Here is a 22,393-nt window from a genome sequence, read left to right as displayed (position 1 = left end):
TAAAACTGCAAGGATGACCAGCTAATTTTCATACCGACAATGATAAATGGTAGTGAATATTTGATTGGTGAAGTGCAACATGTTCATAAGATAAATATTCTGGTGATTCAGATAGTAAAATGAATATGTAATCATATAAAATTAGATAATATTAGAAATAATCACATTCACAAGAAGGTGCAAGTAGCAATTATGAAGGATAAAATTAGAAAAATTTGTTTCAGATGATACGATCATGTCCTACAAGACTTACCAAATGCACCAGTATATACGTATGAAATTCATGCGAACTTAATTAAAGATAAAATACAATAAAAGAAAGAAAGTTCTACAGTTTTAATCATGTTAATACGTTTACCATTCAATACTTTTCTAGGAGTATTTTAGCTTTATCATGATAGATTTTTATACCCGTAAAAATATAAAGAACTTCTGATATTATTTTTAGTTATTTGTATACGTTTAATTTTACAATTTCACCTTTATTCGATATAATTATCACATGAGATGAGGTAAAAATAAAAATAAAAACATGATAGTGAGTATTCACATAACTTTCGAATTGGATGGTACTTATTGTTGCAGCACTACAAACTGTGGTCACAAAACACAAGCCCATCGTAACTGAGATCATTTCTCAGGTGGCAATGCTTCTAGACGCACTTGTCTTCCACTCTACACAAGAAAGGATGTAAGCCCCAAAATTTGGAGAAAAGTCACTGTCGCTCTTCATTAATTGAACTGTTGACATCCACTTCGTTTTTTATACAAAGACTTTGTTGGGTTTGAAGGTTGGACACCAATTGTAGCAGATATATAAGCAAGGATAAGACATCTAGAAGCCTTTCCCTTAAACCATTTCTAAGAAAAGGTTATCTGATGTGTTTGTACTAATAGTTGTGCTTTACCACTAACTCAAGTCTTTTTCTTTCCTTAATTTAGTAGAAACTGATCCATTAATTAATTTCGATTGATGACGCTTTACTTGAAATTGAAATAAGTATTCCCATATATCACGGGTTGCATTTCTACTCGTAAGGCACACATTTAGGTGCCGTTTGGCCATAAATACCAAAAACAAATTCACCTTTTTTGGAATTTTTAAAGTTGGAGTTGGAGTTGGAGTTGGAGTTGTGTTTGGCCATATTTTTTAAAATTGTAGTTTTTGGTGAAATGTAGTGTAAAAAAGTGGGAAAAAAATTTCGGAAAAAAGTGAATAATTTTTATGGCCAAATGGCTACTTAAACTCTTTCTTTGGTCTTGGAGTGTTGGACTTGTCATGTTTGCTTATATTTAGGGGTGGGCGTTCGATTCTTCGGTTCGGTTTTATCAAACTTCGATTTGACTATTTCGGTTTCGGTTTTTTGAAGGTGGACGCCGAACACCGAACCAAACTAGTTCGGTTCGGTTTCGGTTTTTGAAGTTTGATTCGGTTCGGTTTCGGTTTTTTCAATTTTGTTTTTTTGATATGATATTAGAAGCGATTCCATTTACACTAATTCATATTCTCAAAAGTAACAAAACATAAAACTAACAAATTAAAATCAAAATCAAACAAACAAGATACACAAGAACAGAAAATCATAACCATAATATAGGATTACTGGGTGTTATATACATACAGTAAGAATAATTAAGAAAACACATAAAAGACATACATTAATCCTAAAGACACATTCTAGTCACCTTTCTTTGTTAAGGATATTTGATTTTCTCAACTGAAGTGGAAAATTAGGGATACAAAAGCAAAAGAGAGCTTATTACAATTGAGTTTTTTTTTTTGGCTTAAACTTAATGGGTCTGGACTATTTTAATTTTTTTGGATAATGTATAAATTTCGGTTTCATCAAAGTTCGGTTTCGGTTTTTTGAAGGTGAACACCAAACACCGAACTAAACTACTTCGGTTCGATTCTTTCGGTTTCGATTCGGTCCGGTCCGATTTTTCAGTTTTCGGTATTTATGCCCAACCCTACTTATATTAGTCTCAAATATCTTCCCTTTTTGGAAGAAATTAGTAAATGTGTGACATTTCATGATTCACCTAGAATTTTAAGAATTCCTATTGGGTAATAGGGTCTAATTTCACAGTCATTTTTACACGAAGCACAAACATTTATGTAAAAATATTTGCTAAAGTTTCAATAGATATTTATATTTGCACACATATAACAACAAATACGCCAAATGCAATCCAGTTAGGATCGGCTATATCAAATTCTTATTCTTTTCATTTATGTTTAACCATTATCATCATTTAAGATTAAATAAAAATAACAGTGAAAAGTAAACAAGACTAATCGTATTCCTTACTTGTAAATATTACTTATATGCATCTTTTTCTGTTCATCATGTTTTATTTTTAGCTAACTCTGCATTCGTTCCAATAAATTATTAGGTCTTTTGATATAATTTCTTTTCGTGTAAATTTAGATTTAGCTCGTCCACTTTTAATATTTTTACTCATCATAGTTTCATTCTCATGAAACGAATGACCAAACCATTTTAAACGACATTTTCTTACTTTATCCGTGGTATTTGCACCTTCTGACCTATCTGTTCACTTTTAAAAATACAATAAATTCAATATAATGTTGCTAAGAATAAGGCTTGAATTAATCAGATTTAAATCTTAAATTCATAGGCACTTTTACCCTGGAAAATACAGTACATGTAAATTCCTTTATGATCTTTGATTGTTGGACTTGTCATTTCTTGAGAAACTAGTCCCTTTTGTGACATTTCATTATTTAGTACACCTAAATATGTGACATTTCATTATTCACCTTGGTTTTTTAAGAATTTTTTTACACTAAAGGAGAAGAGATGAAACTGTGAAATATGTATTTACTCATATCCTCAACAATGAAATTTCCAATTGGCCTCTCACAAGGAAGCAAAAATGGAAACAAAAATTAAGAAGATACTTATATACACGAGCTAAAATCTCCAACTAAAATGCCATTTGCGATAGTATACAATACAATGTTAACGCGGCAAAATGTGGGGTCCTTAATCATCTAACATCTCACCAACACTGATCCGTTTCCCATCTTCGGGTCGGGCAAAACTCCGACCCATTAATCCCAAAACCTGGTCGGCGAGAGCTCACGTTTAATTTGAGGTCATAGAGATCCCTAGACACAGGATCAGATAGCGTCGCATAAGCTTCGTGAATCTCAATGAAATTCCGGGTCGGGTCGGGTCGTGAAGATGCGGTGTCGGGATGGTATTGTTTAGCTAAATTCCGGTAAGCCGCCTTAATATCCTTAGCTGACGCATTTTGTTTTACATTTAGCACATCATAAAGACTCGCCGGAGTTCTCCTCTCCAACGCCGGCGGAGCCTCCGCAACGGCGGCGGCGTTTACAGATGATCTCCGGTTAGGCCGTCGGAGAAATGTGACGTGGCGGCTGCCGGCGGTGGAAGTAGAAGGGTTGTGAAGGGAAAAAGGGAAGGAGGTTCCGGCAGGTAGAGTTAGTGATTGGATCATTGGAAAAGTTGAGTGAGATGAAGAAAGTTGTAAGAGTTAGCTTATAATTTAAAGAGAAGGCGAGAAAGAGGATTTTATATAAAACAAAACAAAGCACCCACCGTTTTTATTGGTTTACAGTTGGAACTGGGAAGACTGTGTGCTGACGAGGCATCTTTTCCTTCTAGACTAAATGAGTTTTATTACTCTATATTGTGGGTTTGTGGTTATCCATTGGTCAACTAACACTCTGTTTGAATAATTGCTACACATTATTTTTAGGGAAAAGAGTAAAAAATGTCCCTCTATTTTGGAAAAAGGGCTAAAAATATCATCCATTATAAATTTGGGTTAAAAATATCCTTCCAGTCAATAAAGTTTTCAAATATACCCTGTCTTAATGAAAATTAGCTATGTAATCCGATTTTATTTTTAAACCTGACCCAACTACATAAAAACCCCATATGTGGCCAACTTGTTCCCGATTATTACATCTAGAGCCACTAGGCACAGGAGCGGGTAACTCATATGGGTTTTTTTATTTAGTTCGGTCGGGTTTAAATGGAGCGGGTTTAAAAATGAAATCGGATTGTGTTGGGAATTTCTGTTAAGACAAGGGTATATTTGAAAACTTTAATGACGGGAGGAGTATTTTTTACCCAAATTTGTAATAGAAGATATTTTTAGCCCTTTTCTCAAAGTGGAGGGGTATTTTTGACCTTTTCCCCTTATTTTTAATGCATCATGTATTGTATCGTACTGTGTAAATTTGATGAATACAATATTTGAATAGATCGTATATTTTTTTCTTTATTACATAATATCAAACATCAACAATTTGAAAAATAAACTTACAAAATGAAGATAGAGTACGAGATACAGCTACTATAATAAGATAGTGTAGAATAAAAAAATAAAATTAATTTATTAAATAATAAGTAAAGTTAAAAAGAGAAATATAAAATAAAGTAATGACGTGATCACGCTAAATCTGTCATTACACAAAATGATAGGAGTAATAGATTTAATAATACAATACAATAAAATTAGTAACTATCAATCAAAATAATCATTATATTAAACTAACAAGACAATACAATACCATAGCTAACAACCATCCGGACAGGCTGTAAGCATTGTATAACTTTAAACAACAGGGAACTTCTATTATGGGCTGTTAGCTTGTTGAGATGGTGAGATTATGACCCCTAATGCTTGACTTAAAGGGTCTAATGATTGCTGTATTTTTGTTACTAACTATTGTTTGAGTGATGATTTATTGTACCTACTAAATTTATCTTAAGATTATAATGTTATTTAAGTGTTAATTGGGTAATATAGATGATCAATCACCTTTGTTAAAACTCAACTCATGTTTGATAGTGACATGTAATGCGAGTAAATGCCATTTAGAAAAGGTCATCTCACATGAAATTTGTGAGAAAACTTATACGATTGTTAAAACTCTCGATAGATACAAGCTAATAAGAATCAAACCTCCCATCAAAAGACAAGTTATAGAAATAACCTCAAATAAAAGGATATGGACATATTATTCACTCTACACATGTAATATAGATGGTTTTACAAATCTCACTCGACAAATATTTATTCACACCGGATATTCAAATTTAACTAAACAATTAATATGAAATGCATATCACTTAATCATAGTTAAATTTTAAAATATATATATATATATATATAAATCATATATTTTATATTTATTGATCTTGTTTAAATACATGATGTGAGTAAATTTTTGTTATCTCACTGCACTAACCATGATAAACTTGGTTGACTTTCCGCTAAACCATTCACGGAGCTATTGAACTGTGGTTACAAGCCCATCGTTAAGTGTTGTCCTTTAGAACGTGGCAATGCTCTAGAAGGCCTTCCCTTTCACTCCACAAAATACACACATCCCCTAATTTGGAGAAATGTCACTATTCTTCATTGACTATTGCCGTCCCTTACAAACTTTCATACAAATCTCTGTTTGTTTGGACCCCAATTTTAGTAGGATTGACCCCTTGATATATCCACATATACTATCATAAACTGCCGCTGATTTATGCAAATGTTTTCATGTTAGATTCGAGCATAATATTTGCTTATATACTACTGAACCTTATAGATAAAATATTAGATTGTCGTCTAACATTTGCATAACATACAAAATTACAATTATCGTCTAATGTTTTTGCATATGATTTTCAATCTGTTCAAAAAAAACTTTTAGATTGTATCTAAAAATCCGTAAGTTACAAGACATGTAAAGGGAGAGTCATTTATTAAGCAGCTATCCCAAAAAATATCTGACAAATTTCTTTGCATATACTATAGCATGATAATTGCATTCAAGCAGGGATAACGCGTTTAGAAACATTTTCCCAAGCATTTTTAAATTCTAGATAGAGTAAAGAATTCATATAAAACTCACCGAAATTGCAGTAATGAATTATTTAATGTGTCAGCAACAGTTGTGCTCTACCATACTTCAAATCGCTCCTTTTTTTTTTTCCTTTCAATTTAGTTGAAACTGACCCCATTTGTTAATTTCGATTGATGACGCACTTTTTCAATGAAATTAAGTACCATTTTGCGTCGCATTCATCTGCTATAGGAAATAGTACATTTTAAATCTTTGTTGGTCTTTGATTGTTGTACTTGTCATGTCCTGGTGAAATTAGTCTACATATATATATATATAAAATCAATATTTCAAATTATTAAAAAACAATTGATCTTTAATGATAAGCACTAATGGTTGTCCTTTTCTCAGGTTGTCTTTAAAATTATTTTTTGAGAAAATTACATCATAAGTCACTATACAAGAATTAAAAACATAAATAGCAACTTTTCATATTCTACAAAAAGAACACTATTTATTACATTTATAACATTTGAAAATAAATATGTGACGAATGGGAATATCCCCTAAATCAGGGAGTGATATCTTGTTTTCTTTATTTTCATTTATCCATCATTTATTTCTCTGATTTAATGATAAATATCTACCAACTTATCTATCTTCTTCAACCAATATATCGTCCATCTCCTATTACTCATCCCTCTATTCTTTCATTTTATTTATAAAAAATACATCCGAAAGATAATTATTATATGAGGTATTACTGCATACAATATTATTTAGTTCACACACAAAATTATACGAGGTATATAAAATTAATTATACAAGGTATGATTTAATTATACAAGGTATATAAAATATTATATAATCAGCTTGGTTATGGGTTTTGGGATTAGCAGAGCCCAACACTGAATAAGCCTTTTAATCCCTACTTCTCATTGAGCCTTGCAATTTTTTGGGCTAAACATATCATTTTTCGGGCAATTAGCCGGAATGGCCTTAGTACGGGGTGGTCTTTAAGTTTTGTCCTTTGAAATGGCGGTCTTTAAATTTTGCCCTTCGCAAGGGACCTCTTGGTCACGGGTTCAAACCCCTACTCAGGCGAAAATTTTAAAAAAATTCGCAAGGCATAAGTTCAGAAAAAAGATATAACTCTGCCTTAGGCAGAATTTGCAGAAAAATTCTGCCCCATGCAAATTCTGCCTTTTTTTACAACTTCTGCCTTGCCAAAAAAAAATTTAAATTTTCACTGAGCGGGGGTTCAAATCCGTGACCAAGGGGTCCCTAGCGACGGGCAAACCTTAAAGACCACCTATTTGAAGGACAAAACTTAAAGACCACCCCAAATGAAGGGCAATCCACGCAAAAAAAAAGTTATTTTCCTTCAAAGGAGTGGATGGCAACTTGAGCCCACATTTAGATGGGTTTATATCTGTGAGCCCACAAGCCAAATTGTTGAGGCTTTGGCATTAAATTGTCCAACATACTTGTGTATAAAACCCATGAGCACAACACAAGATTTTGGGAGACAAGGCTGTAGTAAAGATCAAAATAGAGTCCATAGTATATAAGTATGTAACTAAAAAAAAAAAAAAAAATCAATTATAGCTCAACTCTATCCAAATCGAGTGGTGGGGATTCTTTTTTCCCTGTTGGACTATTGTTCTTGCTGATACATTCAACTGGAGTGGAGCAATCAAAGAAGTAAATTCTATATCAGACAAATTTGGCAAAAGAGTTTGTGGAAGTCGTATTTAAGGCATATTTTTTCGGCAGAGTCGAAGATAATATCTGTTGACGCGGAGAACGTAACGTTTGAAAATGAAGAAACCTAATTCCACAAGAAAAGTTTTCCAAGTGGGATATCATAATTGAGTTTTCATCATCTCTCAGCTTCCTTTGTTTTGTGTTAATTAGCTTATTATATTATGGTAATTAAGAAAGTGGACTTTAGGTTCAAATCAAACATATAATTTGTTACTATTAAGTTGAGTATTGTCAAAGATAAAAAATTGAGCCGAAACACGTGATGTGTTGATGTACAAATTCCTACCATATATTTTTTTTAGCACCATCTTGTATATATTTCGGTATCCACTGGTCCGACTAATCAAGATTCGGGTTGCGTATGACTCATTAGATGCGGAAAACGCTCCTTACTAAAGATGTTTACATCACAAGAATTCAAACCTGAGACTTCTGGTTAAAGATGGAGGGACCGTTTAGTTGTTAAAATAACAATTAACTTTGATAATATTGTTGAAAATACCAACTTGGGCTTAAATTGAAGTTGATTATCAAATGCCCGACAAATCTTCAGCTTTTGAACTACAAAAAGCAGAAACACAAGTAAAAAACACTATAAACTTGCGAACTATTGTAGAAAGTTCAAGCTTGTGTGTGTTGGTAGAAGACTTAAATTATTACTAATTACTTATATTGCGATATGCTTGAAAACTGAACTACAATACAACAAGAACAACAACAACAACAACCATCCAGTGAAATCTCACAACGTGGGGTTTGGGGAGGGTAGAGTGTACGCAGACCTTTCTCCTACCAAGATAGGACGATTGTTTCCGAAAGACCATCGGCTTAATATAAAGCATAAAAGGAGTCAGATAAGGTCAAGAAATTCAAAGCGATATGAAAATGAAAATAACAAAAGCAACTGAGCCATGATGAAGCAGTTTGCATGTGACAAGAAAACGAAAATTAAAACGAAAGTTAATATTGCAAGTGGACGATTCATGTAACATGATTGCATGTGTCATCTCAAATAATTCTGGGCATTATATGCGGAAAACAAATAATGGAGGAGATTGGTTCAACACTAACGTTAACATATGTTTGTCTTGTTTTGGAATGGAGAGAGCAATAATTGGACAATGATTGTTATTCACTTCAACTGCACATTACCCAAGAACTTATCAATTCTGAATAATATTTCATTAGAAGTGTCGAACAAACGAGGTAAAATGGACCAAATTAATAAATAAACGAGTTAATAATACGTTCAAAAATTACTTAAGCTAAGATAAGCTTAATGAAATCGAGTTAAATAATAGTTAATAGCTTAACTCGTTAATATGAAAGATAATTCCACATTATACCCGCTACTAGAACATAACTAGCATGTTCCAAACTAGCTAAGTGTTCTTCCAACTTCTTTCAAGTTTTGAAACTAAAAATGCTTTTGAGAAATGAGAAATTTCTTAACAATTTACTATTCTTAGTGGACTTATTCGGTAATTTGGCACGAATTTAAATTAGTTAGATGAGTGAAGAGTATCATATAGTTAAGCTTAAAAAGATATGTTAACAATGAGAAAATCCTGCTATAATTTTGAGTTTACAAAACGTAATCTTTGATTAATTGGTGAATCATATCCTACTAGGATCCGAGCTGTAAATGATGTGGTATTGTCACAAACAAATCAAGCTGATGTGTCTACACGGTCCACCGTTGCTTATCTTCCACAGTTTCTTTGTTTATTTATACTTAAATGCCTTGATGACATTTTTATTGACACCTCACATGCAAGTCACCACGATAAGATTTGAATCGAATTAGTCAAAAAGAAAGCAGACTAATTCACAAAATCCAATTTTAGTCACATGATAATTAAAAAGTGTCCTTTGTGGTCATGTGGATCGTACTTGTTGCAGACCCGTGATACTTTTTTCCTACCTTTCACGTTTCGTTTAATTACCAAAACCAAAAGAAACCAGATATTTTCAACTGCGTAGTGATTGCTAATTCAAATTTGTTGTCTTCCTCTAGCTCTTTTCCGAGCAATCATGGAATTACAAAAAAAAAAAAAAAAAAGGTTTGGTTCCTCAAATTGATTTGGAAGAAACCCCAAACACATACACTGTAATCCCTTCGTTTCATAATAAGTGATATTTTTAGCTTATGCACATCCTTAAGAAATTGTTCATTCCTAAAAAATTAATAGTGTTTTTACTAACTTACACCAATCAATGTCTAAAAAAAAAAGCTACGTAATGCTTCTTGATTATGTAAATAAAGGTAATTTTAAAAGACTAAGATCAATTTTTTCTTAAAATTCTAAAGTGCCACTTACTTCGAAACAAAATAAAAAATGTAAAACACCATTTATTTAGAAATGGAGGGAGTATTCAATTTACATGCCGACATAATGTTTGATTATAAAATAATTAAATGAGAAATTTAACTTCTATATATCGACAATCTAAATTTTTTTGGTTAAACGATCAATCAACTCTTTAAAAGCAAATAATTATGCAATTATCACTTAAAATAAGTGAATTAGATTATTTTGGAATATATTTCCAGCTCCATGTGTTGCTTCCCGCCATAAAAAAAGAAAAGAAAAGGAAAGGTAAAAAAAATAAAAAAAATAAATCAAGAAAGCAAATGAAAAGACTCAAAGATCAAAAAAAAAAATTCAATTAAAGATCCAGATTGGAGCATAACTGTGCACCTGGTTCCACCATCCACTTGGCAATAGCTCATATATCATAAATAAATCATAATGGTTACTTTTTTTTTTTTTTTTTTTTGATGAGATGAACCAACATTGTACGTAGCTTTAAAAAATCAGTATAAAAGGCACAAAACCCGGCAAATATTAACCACTGAAGCTTCTCTTTCTCCACTTTCCAGCTCTGAAAAATCTTACACATTTATCAATCATTATACAGGTTTTAATTCTGTCATTGCTTATTCTTTGTGGGGTTTTTGAGATTTCTTGTTTCTTTGGTCTTAGAAAGACAAAAATCATATTTATTCACATTATTTATCAATCACTATACAGGTTTTGGTCCTGTCATTGCTTATTCCTTGTGGGGTTTTTGAGTTTTCTTGAGTTTTGGGTCTTATAAAGACAAAAGATCATATTTTTTTTTCACATTATTTATCAATCACTACATAGGTTTTTATCCTGTCATTGCTCATTCCTTGTGGGGTTTTTGAGTTTTCTTGTTTTTGGGTCTTAGAAAGACAAAGATCATATTTTTTTCACATTATTTATCAATCACTACGTAGGTTTTTATCCTGTCATTGCTTATTCCTTGTGGGGTTTTTGAGATTTCTTGTTTTTTGGTCTTAGAAAGACAAAGATCATATTTTTTTTACATTATTTATCAATCAATGAAAAGTTTTGATCCTGTCATTGCTTATTACTTGTGGGGTTTTTGAGATTTCTTGTCATTTGGTCTTAGGAGGACACAAAGATTATATTTTTATAGTTTTTTTTTTTGGTTTACGGTTTAGGAAGACAAAGAACAAAAGTTATTTCTTTGGATACTTTAGTAGATTTTTTTGTGTTTTGTTTTTTTATAGGAAGAATAAAGATGACAGTGGGAGCAGGAATTTGTGTAGCTGAAAGGAAGCTGAATGTGTTGGGACAAAGCATTCTGACAGATGTTCATGAAAACATTATTGTTACTCAGCCAAATGGTGAAGCTTTCACTAATGGGGCATTCCTTGGTGTTAACTCAGACAGAATTGGTAGTCACAGGGTCTTCCCTATTGGCAAACTCCAGTATGTTCTTCTTCTTAGCTTTGAATTTTGAATTTTCCTTAACGAATCTAATGTTAAGATTGCATTTTTTGATGATGCATTTAATGTTTTAACTCAAGGCATCCCATGTATTTAATCTAAGTGTTTAGAGTGTTTGGAGTTTTAGTCTAAAGATTGCATTTTTTTAGCTGTAAAGATCGCATCTTTTTGTTGCTGTAAAGATTGCATTTTGATTTTTGGTTCTTTGAGTTTCACGTGGGTTCTAAAAGGAAATTATTTGTGTTTGAATGCTTCATTTTGGTTCACTGAGGATTTTATATTTAACTTCATTGAGGCTTCACCTATTATTAATGTAAATATTGCATTTTTTTGTTGTAAAGCTTGCATTTTGATTTGAGTTTTTGGGGGTTCTAAAAGGAAATTATTTACCTGTTGAGTGTTGAATGCTTGATTATGGTTTGTAGAGATGATTATATTTTAACTTCATTAAGGCTTTCCCTGTTCTTAATCTAAATGTTGATAATGTTTGGAGTTTAATGTAAAGATTGCATTTTGATTTTGGTTTTTTAAGTTCTTTTGGGGGGTTTTAAGAGGAAAATATTTATGCGGTGGATGCTTGATTATGGTTTGCAGAGGATTGAGATTTATGTGTGGTTTTCGATTCAAGTTATGGTGGATGACACAAAGGATGGGCACATCCGGCCAGGATATACCATTTGAGACCCAATTTTTGATTGTGGAACGAAATGATGGTTCAAATTTTGATCAAGACAACCAGGAAAATTCAGCATTTTATGTTGTTTTCTTGCCTATTCTGGAGGGAGATTTTAGGGCTGTTCTTCAAGGGAATTCAAACGACGAGTTAGAGATATGCCTGGAAAGTGGTATGAATATTTTGATCGTTTCTTGTTGGGACAATCTCCATTCATATGTTTTGGATTTGCAAGAATGGTTGTTATCAATTTTCATGATGCTAATGGTGATGGTTGATTATAGGAGATCCTGCTGTGCAAGATTTTGAAGGAAGCCATTTGGTTTTCGTAGCTGCTGGACCGGACCCTTTTGATGTCATAACTAGTGCAGTCAAGTATGTTTTATTCCTTTCTTTTATAGTTTCCATTCTTGAATATTCCTTATTCAAGTATCCGATTCATTGTCCTCTAAATTTTTGGTTTTAACTTCAATCTGTCATGTGTAATGGGAAAAAGGTGTCTTTAAGGCCAAAATATATGGTAATGGGAAAAAGGTGTCTTTTCGGAAGAAATGCCTTGAGAAAAGGCAAATGTATAGCACCTTTTGTCGAGATATTGCTATTTCAACTCTACCAAAATGGAATTGTCCTGAATATATATGCAACGGTTCCTCAATTTGACAGCTTATAAATATCTGAATTTTATCTTTGGATGTTTTTCCGGACCTATTTTCATTTCCAAGTAATCATCAAATTTATTTATGCATAATGCAAGATTTGAAGTTTGCGATAATGTTGGCGCAAATTGTGAAGCTTGGGCTTTCTGCTTGAGATTTCATATGTTGCACCAATTTTAGACATTTGACTATTCGAAATGGAATTGATGGTTGAAATACATTGTCAACGCAGGACAGTGGAGAGGCATTTACAAACATTTTGTCACCGTGATAGAAAGAAGGTACTGTTTGAATCTCTTTTGATTGCTGTAAATGCTATTGGCATCATTACATCTGAATATAGTCTTATATAGATATAACATCATGTTTTTGTCATGGTTCAGATGCCAGACATGCTGAACTGGTTTGGATGGTGCACGTGGGATGCTTTCTACACTACCGTTACTTCAGAGGGAGTGAAGCAGGGTTTAGAGAGGTAACAACTGTAACTTTTAGATACTGAAAAGCATTCTAAATTCCTGTTTTGTGTAAGGTGCTTAAACTTCTATGTCTTTTGCAGTTTGGAGAAAGGAGGTATTCCCCCAAAATTTGTACTCATTGATGATGGATGGCAATCAGTCGGTATGGATCCCAATGGCATTGAATCCATTGCTGATAACCATGCAAAGTGAGTAGATGGAACAACATTTAAAATCATTGTCATTGCTTATGAATCCCTTTAAACGTTCTGATCGTTCTTTGGTTCGTTTTCAGCTTCGCAAACAGGCTAACTCATATCAAAGAGAACCATAAGTTTCAAAAAGATGGAAAGGAAGGTCATAGGGTTAATGATCCTGCAATGGGACTTCGACATGTTGTTACCAATGTCAAAGACCAACACAATTTAAAGTATGTTCTTCAATATCTTCACCACAAAAAAAAAAAAAAAAAACTGAAATTAGCTACGAACTTCGTCGCTAAATTGCTCGTTGTTAACAAATTTTATGATAATCTATCGCTAAATTGAATTAGTGACGATTTTGCTGTTTAGCTACATAATTTGTCCGTCGCTAATTCTTGTTCTTTTAATAATGCTTCAACTATTAGGTGTCGTCCTTTTAATTATCCACTAATTTATTTGCTTCTATGAACCATGCACTTTAGGTATGTGTATGTGTGGCATGCACTTGCTGGTTACTGGGGCGGTGTGAGACCTGGTGTCCCTGAGATGGAACACTATGAATCCAAGTTATCTTTCCCGGTTTCATCTCCTGGGGCTGAGTCACAAGAACCTGATGATGCTTTGGATAGCTTGACAAAGAACGGTCTTGGTCTAGTGAACCCTGAGAAAGTCTATAATTTCTATAATGAACTGCATTCATACCTCACTTCTGCGGGCATAGATGGAGTTAAAGTAGATGTTCAGAACATCCTTGAAACACTTGGAGCTGGTCATGGTGGAAGAGTAAAACTCGCAAGAAAGTATCATCAAGCATTAGAGGCATCTATTGCTCGAAACTTTCCTGATAATGGAATTATTTCATGCATGAGCCATAGTAATGATAGTTTGTTCAGGTAATTTTGTCTCCCTCTCCTCTCTTTCTTGCTTGTAAATGTTATAAGCTGAATCAGTTCTAAGAAAGATAATATTGTGAATAGATAGCTACAAAAAAACTGGAAGTAGCTAGAAACTTCGTCGTTAATCCGTCGCTAAATTGCTCGTAGCTAATAGAATTTTATGATAATCTGTTGGTAAATAGGATTAGTGATGGATTTTGCTGTTGATTAGTGATGGATTTTGCTGTTTAGCTACAGAATTTGTGCGTCGCTAATTCCTATTTTTTACTCCCTCCGTCCCAATCTATATGACACTCTTTCCTTTTTAGTCAGTCCCAAAAAGAATGACACCTTTCTATATTTCGTAAAAGTTCAACTTTAAATTTATCTTTTTGCTTTAATGAAATGATTTCTAGCCATACAAATTTCTATGGGTTATGTTGGACCACAAGTTTCAAGTCTTCCTTTATTTCTTAAACTTCGTGCCAAGTCAAACACCTTCATATAAAATGGGATGGAGGGAGTAGTAGTTATAGATACTCTTCACATATTCTGATTTGATTTCACTTCTCCTTCATTGTGTAGTGCAAAGCGTTCAGCTGTTATTAGAGCATCGGATGATTTTTGGCCACGAGATCCTGCATCACACACAATTCACATAGCATCAGTGGCGTACAACACCATTTTCCTTGGGGAATTCATGCAGCCTGATTGGGATATGTTTCATGTGAGTGATGATATGAATCTCGGTTTGTTAGTATACTTACCTACTTCCCAAAAAAGAGCTCAACTGACTAAAAAATGCTAACCGTGGTTTAATATTTTAGAGTGTGCACCCGATGGCTGAATACCATGGAGCAGCACGGGCTGTTGGAGGCTGCGCTATTTATGTCAGGTACTGCTTATATATACCTTTGAAACGGCTAGTTATTTGGTGTACAATCCAATTCTGGTTAATATTTTCTCATGGCTGTGCCTGTTTCCATGCAGTGACAAGCCTGGACAGCACGACTTTAATCTTTTAAAGAAGCTTGTACTTCCAGATGGTTCCATATTACGCGCCAAACTTCCAGGAAGGCCAACTAGAGACTGCTTGTTTTCTGATCCAGCAAGAGATGGGATAAGGTAATTGGTTGATCAGATAGTTCTCAATCCAAAAGGAAACCATCATTTTCAACGGTGGTATGCAGTCAAGCCTCTCTATAATAGTCATCCTCTATAATAACATTTCACTACAACCCCCATGTTTTCTGTGGAACCCATCTTTCATGTTATGTTATGTTGTATGTTCTCTATTACAGCATTCCTCTATAGCAGCCAAAAAGTATCGGAACAAACAATGCTGCCATAGAGCGGCTTGACTATAGTTTGTAATGTACATTAATCTTGCTTATGTATATGCAGTCTTTTGAAGATTTGGAATCTAAATGATTGCACCGGAGTAGTCGGTGTATTCAACTGCCAAGGAGCTGGCTGGTGTAAGGTCGGGAAGAAGAATCTAATCCACGATTATCTACCAGGGACGATAACTGGGATTGTTCGCGCTAATGATGTTAATTACTTACCAAGGATTGCTCATGATGGGTGGACTGGAGATGCCATTCTCTATTCTCATCTTCATAGTAAGTTGCTCTAATCATTTTCTATTATAATGTTCATTTTGCTGACCTGATTAATTTTACGGAAAAGGTTCAAATATGCCCTTAAAGTATTCAAAATTGAGCATATATGCTCTTTGTTAATAATTTTGCTAACATATGTCCTTACAGTTCAATTGTTGGGCCTATTACACCCTTAATTTAACTGAATCCCCCCAGATTAAGCTAATTAATTGATTAATAAGCGAAAAAGGGCCAAATATGCCCTTAAAGTATGTGAAATTAAAGCAGAAAAGCCTTTGGTTAATTGTTTAACATTTCGAATACTGCAGGGGAATTGGTCTGTCTTCCTAAAAATGCAAGCATTCCAGTTACTCTGAAGGCGAGAGAATATGAAGTCTTTACAGTGGTTCCAATCAACGAAATGTCCACAGGAGCAAGATTTGCTCCGATTGGTCTATTGAATATGTTCAATTCAGGAGGAGCAATCAAAGAGTTGAAGTATGAAACAGAGAGAAGTGGACTAATCTCCATGAAGGTTCGCGGATGTGGCATGTTTGGAGCTTATTCATCTATGAAGCCTAAACGAATACACTTGGACGATGAAGAAGTACAATTTGATTACGACGAATCCTCTGGATTAGTCACCCTTAATCTTAGAGTTCCTGACGGAGAGTTATACCTTTGGGATGTAACGGTTGAAGTGTGAAAAGTGCAAGATGATCATTGTGACGTACAAATGGTAAAATCATTGGATGAGGTGTGGACTTGTTAACTGAGTCTCTCCTTTCCAGTTCCTGATATTTGAAATCTAGAGGGCAATATCAGACATTGAGGTCCTGATGTTGTAGCCTTGGACTTAATGTATGATCCATTTGTTAGAGATTTCATAGTAAAATGATGGTCTATTGGTCCTGTATCTTGGTTATTTGAGCCTTGGAAATGATCGACTCAAATAGATGCTCTTCATAATCTTTGTTTCCTCCTCTTTCTTGTTTTATTGATCAGAAGCATCTAACATCGCCAGACCAGTAAAAAGAGTTTAAGCTATTAATAAAGATCCTTGAAGAGGCACTAACCCTTCTTTTAGTCCACAAGTAAACTCTCAAGGTACCAAAATGTTAACACTTTCATGTTCACTCATAGTTGACAACTTTCAAGTGTGTTTTGATGCTGACTATAACAACGTAACATAGCAGCAGTACACACACAAAATATTAGAGTATAACCAGTTAACCACACAATTATCTTATATCTTGTTAAAGGAGTAATTCATTCTACCTCCTATAACATAAGGGTATCTTTGTTTTCTTTTTTTGTTATTCTCTCCGTTTTGATATATGTATCTGTTTTGAAGAAATGATACACTATACCTTTTTTCAACTTTTTGTTTCAAAGAACGTATATATCATAGTCAATTTCTCAACTCAACTTTACGTTGGATTTTTCTGAGTTTGAAAAACTCGTTTTAAGCGCTTTTTCAAGTAAAAAGCTTTTTCTCCTTACCAAACTTCAACAATTTTCAAGTGAAATGTAGTCGAAACGCAACTTTAATTTTAATTAAATACTACTTTTTTTGAATATCTCCAAATTCATAACAAAACCCCTACTAAATTTCTCCTATTACTCGTGATAAGATAATTTATAAATACACAAATATTTATGTCTTATTTAATTAGATAGCAAGTTCAATACTCGTGTCCAGTCAAATATAAATGAATTATCCCAATATTTATATATATATTATGATCATTATAAATTAAGATGTAGCTAGTATTTGTTTATATGTTACCGCTTGTTTCTATTTCTTATACATTAAGCAAACAAATTATGCTCAGCTCAGCTCCATTAAACTCCAAGTCCATGATCCTATCCAAAAATTCGTCCCTTTGCACCTGAATAAAGTATAAAAAATGCCACGATAAGTTCAAAAGCATCGACTTTACTTGCTACGCACCACGTATATGAAAAAAAGCAAACACGTGCCCTAGTTACAACTAACATATAAGTATCATAAGATCATCATTGAAAGTAGTCGTGCCACTACAATTTCTCAACTGTGTGAGAGAGCAAATTAGGAGTAATAAAATAAATTAACCAAAAAGAGTATGGCTGAAAACAGGCAAGTGATGGACGTAAATCCACAACAAATCATCCCAAGGTCGTGGATTTGGACAACAATTGCTGGAATTACAATTGAAGGACCAATTTTGGGACTTATGGGTTTCAGTTTCTTGAGTTCTTTGATACTTCTGGTGATAACTTCTCCGTTACTCATAATATTTAGTCCTCTGTTAATTGGTGCTGCATGTGTATTTTTAGTAGCCATGGCAGGGTTTGGGGTGGCTGGAATTACGGCTGTTTTTGGATTGTCTTCGTTTGTTGTGGTGTATCGTTCACTAATTAAAGATAGAAAAATTGGCCAAATATATAGCGATGATAAAATGATACAACCGGCGGAGACGGACGAGGAGGAGGAGGAGCAGCAGGACGACACCGAAGTGCCAGGTGACGGATTTAAGATTTAAATTTTATGAGTTCAATATTTATATACCGCTACCGTTTAGGGAAATAGAAAGACATAATTGAACTTTGAAGAAATATTGCATGTATACTATTCTAGGAAATAGTGACAACTCCCTCCTCCAAGATGCTGTAAAGCCATTATGTACATAAATTAACTTAGCCACTTAATTAACTTTTAATTAATTTTAGGGTGATAAAATTAGCTCATGAAAACATAATGTGTCAACCCATCTAAGTTTGGATAAGTTAATGACCTTTCTATTTATTATCTGAGACTCTCAGTCCATTCGAACCCGCTCAAATTTTTCATCTAAAAGTTGGGCTAATTTAGGTGCTCAAAATTAACCGCTAAGAAACTTTATCAAATACTTGCTAGAGATAACTACGATAAATTATTAAAACTTGGTAGGAGTTGGCGGGTGGAATTATGACGTATTATTTAGGGCCGTTTGGCCATGAAATTTTTTCACTTTATTAGGTGGAAATCAACTTTGGCCACGAAAATTCCAAATATAATTTCAAGCTGTATTTGGAATTTGAAAAACACCAAAAAAATTGTTTTCACTTTTTTCACTTTCAATACATTCAAACCACCAAATATTGTTTGCAAAAACTATAACCAAACACAACTCCATCTCCAACTCCAACTCAAAAATACCAAATAAAGTGAAAAATATTTGGTTTTCATGGCCAAACGCCTACTTAGTTTATGTTCTATTTATGTTAGCACAAGTAATATTTAGATTAGTCAATGATCCGCTTATATTAACTCAATTCATTTTCGTTCGTCTAACCTCATCTCAACTAGCTCGATTGACTCCCTAATTAATTTACAGAGTTATAAAACAGACAATTCAAAACAGTCACATTTTTCATGAAAAAAGGCGTACGTCTAAATTAAAAATACCAAGTCTTATTATATACATAAAACCATCAAATTCATTTTTGCCTTTCGGTAGGAGATCAAATTCATTACAAACTATCTAAGCCATTTTGATTACTTATTCATTGCATTGTTGCAGTTGGATTCAAAACCTAATATTTGTCAAAATTTTAGTAATTTTCCACACAGGTACCACGGATAGAATTGAGCCAGATGAGGCTGTAAAGGAGAAGCAACAAGGTGTTATTACTGAGCCAGTTGCAGTGGATAGAATGGTTGAGCTCTTTGAATCTTTAAAAGATGACACCCCTGCTGTCACAATAATTAATGTGGTTGATGAGTCGGAGGATATGCCTAGCTCTGGTGGCTATTTGCAGCAAAATGTTCACCGACAGATCCCAGTACAAGAGGTTTAACAAATATACATGTTTAGAAGTGGCTATAGTTTAAACACGTGTACCATATTTTGCTTTTACTAAGTTTCAGCTCATGATAGGATTTTTTTTTTTTTTTTGGTCTTTATTTCTAAGTTCTACTACCACTGCACATGTACATTTTTGGAGAATGTTTTTCATTTTGCTTCTACTTCTTTAGGTTGCTTCTACTTCTTTAGGTCTTTACGGTATTTACATAGTTGGTGGTGCTGTTTTTTAATCCTCATATTATCTTTTTTTAATTACTCTTAAGACATTTTGGTGTTGTTTAGAAAGAAAAGAAAGAACAAAATATAGCTAAGCGTTTGGTTTCAAATCTAATTCGTCCACTTCTCAAAATCTCATAACAAGAAAAGAGTATTATCAATGAGTTTAGAATTTTCTATTTGGAAACAAAATTTGAACTTCTTGCTTTGGGACGAACACACTAATTCAGGATCAAAATCAGCAATTATATATTGAACCACTTCCATTATAACCACAAGAACGTAAACTGAAAAAAAAGTGAGAAAAGAAAACCTTGCAGCTTGTTTGGAAATATTATACAGTACAATACGACATGATACGTTATGAAATGATATCTAACAACCATCCAACCAAGTTGTTAGAAGTTCATCTTTTAAACGGCTGTATTGTTGATCATGAAATTAAAATAAAACGAACTATAAGACTAATTTTTATAATAAATCAATAAGATGTTCAACATCTAAAAGACCAAGTAGACAAGTAAGATTTGATCCTAACTAAAGCAGGAACAAAAGAACCCCTAGCTACTATTACTATTTATTATATTACTAGCTCTATATAAAAATACTAGAAGCTAAATCTTTACTAACAACATTAAAACCTTAGATGACACTGTGAGTTTTCTTAGCACAAAGCTTTTGCAGCTCCTTGGCAACTTCTTCAATCTCTTCATCTCCTTTGGAACAAAGCAGCTCCTTCGTATCCTTTGCCTTTTGCCTTACAAGTTCACCATCCTTGTCAAGCACCACTTGATTGATTATGGCCGCAACTTCCTCTCTATGAAGCTTTCCATTACTATCCCTCACAACTTCCACAGCAATGCCAACATCTTCAACAAGCCTAGAATTAATTGGTTGATCAATATGCATAGGCATCGAGATAATCGGAACCCCATATTTCATGCTTTCCATTACAGAACTCCATCCACAATGACTCACGAATCCACCAATACTCGGATGCTCCAAGATTTTTGCTTGTGGTGCCCATCCTTTAAAAACTTTTCCCCTATTCCCTACCCTATTGAAAAAGCCTTTAGGCAATGCCTCTTCAAGTTCAAGATCTTTCCCTTTTTGGAACCTTATAGGCCATATAAAATTGACCATACTATTTTCCAACCCATAAGCAATCTCTAACAAATCTTCCTTGGACAAAAAATATTCACTTCCAAAAGACACCAAAATTGTGGATTTCTTCTCTTTTTCATTCAACCATGTTATTAACTCTGATTCTCCATCATCAAGGGTAGGTTCTTGAACTAAAGGACCAAGAGGGACAACTTTTTTCCCAGTTAAATTAGTGATATAATCACTATACTTACCCTCAATCTCCTTAAAACTTTTTATCAAAACAATATCACAAGATAGGTAGAAACAATCTCTAACTCGCTTCTTATCTTCCTCAAGCTTTTCCACCGGGATAGATGATTCTTGTTTCTCAATACGAGCCATCTCATAATCGCGATAATAAATAGATGAGAAGGGGAATTTTAAACCTGGCTTCTTGAACACATGCAACATATAAGCGGTCATAGTGGAGCTGCTACTAATAAATTCAACAGCAGGGATTTTTAATTCAGCAGCAGCCTTTGGAGCCCATGGTTGGAGAAAATCATAAATCAATAAATCGGGTTTTAGGGTTTTCAAGATTAGGGTAAAATCAGGGCTAGCTAAGTCAAAAGCTTCTTTGAGAGTGTTCATGAGATGTGGTGGGAGGCCATTGGTGGTGTGGTGACAAGGCGGAAGATTAGGTAAAGTTTGGAGATGAAGTTCCACGAATTGGATCGATAGTGAAAACTCCGGGCTAAGCTTTTTCTTGATAGAGTTCAGGGTTACTGGCGTAGAACACAAGTAAATAGTGAAGTTTCTTTTGCTGAGCTTTTTGGCTAACTCTAAGAATGGAGAGATATGACCATAACCCAACCATGGAAACATCAAAACACGAAGAGGTTCACCATTATCCATGAAATTGTTCATGATTAATTCCTTGACTTTTTCTTGTTTCTCAAACTTGCTCTCTTATTGAAATTGTTTCTATGGAGGCCCGCCGTATTTAAAGTTGATCAACAAATTCTCATATGGTAAGTTGAAGAAATATTGAAAGATTTAGAAGTCTTTAATGCATATATAAACACGTAAAGGAAAATGCGGCTATGTATTTTGGTATACGTACAATATGCATGGTTCATTTTCCTTTTTGCATTGATCCACTTTCTTTTTTTTCCTTCTTCTTTTAAAGTTTCTCTAATTAACTTTCTTCTTCGTTTTCTATTTTTGGTAAGTAGTGCTAATTGAAGCTTATAATAGTTATTGCAATAGTGTGCGTAGGCCATAGTGTGGTAATACTTGCGCGAGTTACCGAAATCAATCCACAAATGGAACCCAGTACTCTCAAGTACTGTTTATATTTTACTAGATCTGAAGAGAGGCGAAATAATATTTTTCTTGTAT

At 33.7% G+C, this 22,393-nt stretch overlaps 4 protein-coding genes across 5 annotated transcripts; 2 read left to right on the top strand and 2 right to left on the bottom strand.

Moving 5' to 3' along the window:
* Nucleotides 1-2,828: 2,828 nt before the first annotated feature.
* LOC132035975 (chaperone protein dnaJ 11, chloroplastic-like) lies at nt 2,829-3,518 on the bottom strand. Its single transcript, XM_059426172.1, has one exon. The coding sequence runs from the start codon at nt 3,490-3,492 to the stop codon at nt 3,028-3,030; it is 465 nt and encodes a 154-aa protein (XP_059282155.1). The 5' UTR covers nt 3,493-3,518; the 3' UTR covers nt 2,829-3,027.
* Nucleotides 3,519-10,380: 6,862 nt separating this feature from the next.
* Nucleotides 10,381-16,831, top strand: LOC132035889 (probable galactinol--sucrose galactosyltransferase 1). Its single transcript, XM_059426039.1, has 14 exons — nt 10,381-10,534; nt 11,175-11,376; nt 11,989-12,239; nt 12,352-12,442; nt 12,956-13,004; nt 13,107-13,198; nt 13,283-13,390; nt 13,477-13,611; nt 13,867-14,277; nt 14,845-14,986; nt 15,087-15,154; nt 15,250-15,384; nt 15,664-15,881; nt 16,190-16,831. The coding sequence occupies exons 2-14, from the start codon at nt 11,186-11,188 to the stop codon at nt 16,564-16,566; spliced, it is 2,268 nt and encodes a 755-aa protein (XP_059282022.1). The 5' UTR covers nt 10,381-10,534; nt 11,175-11,185; the 3' UTR covers nt 16,567-16,831.
* A 1,041-nt stretch (nt 16,832-17,872) lies between these two features.
* On the top strand, nt 17,873-19,807 carry LOC132037504 (oleosin L). Of its 2 annotated transcripts, none has more exons than XM_059428036.1 (2): nt 17,873-18,365; nt 19,441-19,807. In XM_059428036.1, the coding sequence occupies exons 1-2, from the start codon at nt 17,966-17,968 to the stop codon at nt 19,680-19,682; spliced, it is 642 nt and encodes a 213-aa protein (XP_059284019.1). In that variant the 5' UTR covers nt 17,873-17,965; the 3' UTR covers nt 19,683-19,807. The 2 variants fall into 2 exon arrangements, with proteins under 2 accessions (XP_059284019.1, XP_059284020.1); XM_059428037.1 differs by having other exon boundaries at nt 17,875-18,365; nt 19,456-19,804.
* A 599-nt stretch (nt 19,808-20,406) lies between these two features.
* Nucleotides 20,407-22,011, bottom strand: LOC132037176 (beta-D-glucosyl crocetin beta-1,6-glucosyltransferase-like). Its single transcript, XM_059427645.1, has one exon. The coding sequence runs from the start codon at nt 21,917-21,919 to the stop codon at nt 20,549-20,551; it is 1,371 nt and encodes a 456-aa protein (XP_059283628.1). The 5' UTR covers nt 21,920-22,011; the 3' UTR covers nt 20,407-20,548.
* Between the last annotated feature and the right edge of the window lie 382 nt (nt 22,012-22,393).

Source organism: Lycium ferocissimum, chromosome 11, assembly GCF_029784015.1.
Source record: "Lycium ferocissimum isolate CSIRO_LF1 chromosome 11, AGI_CSIRO_Lferr_CH_V1, whole genome shotgun sequence".
Classification (NCBI taxonomy): Eukaryota; Viridiplantae; Streptophyta; class Magnoliopsida; order Solanales; family Solanaceae; genus Lycium; species Lycium ferocissimum.
The sequence above is the reverse complement of the archived record's forward strand: the minus strand, read 5'-3'. Positions and strand labels throughout refer to the sequence as shown.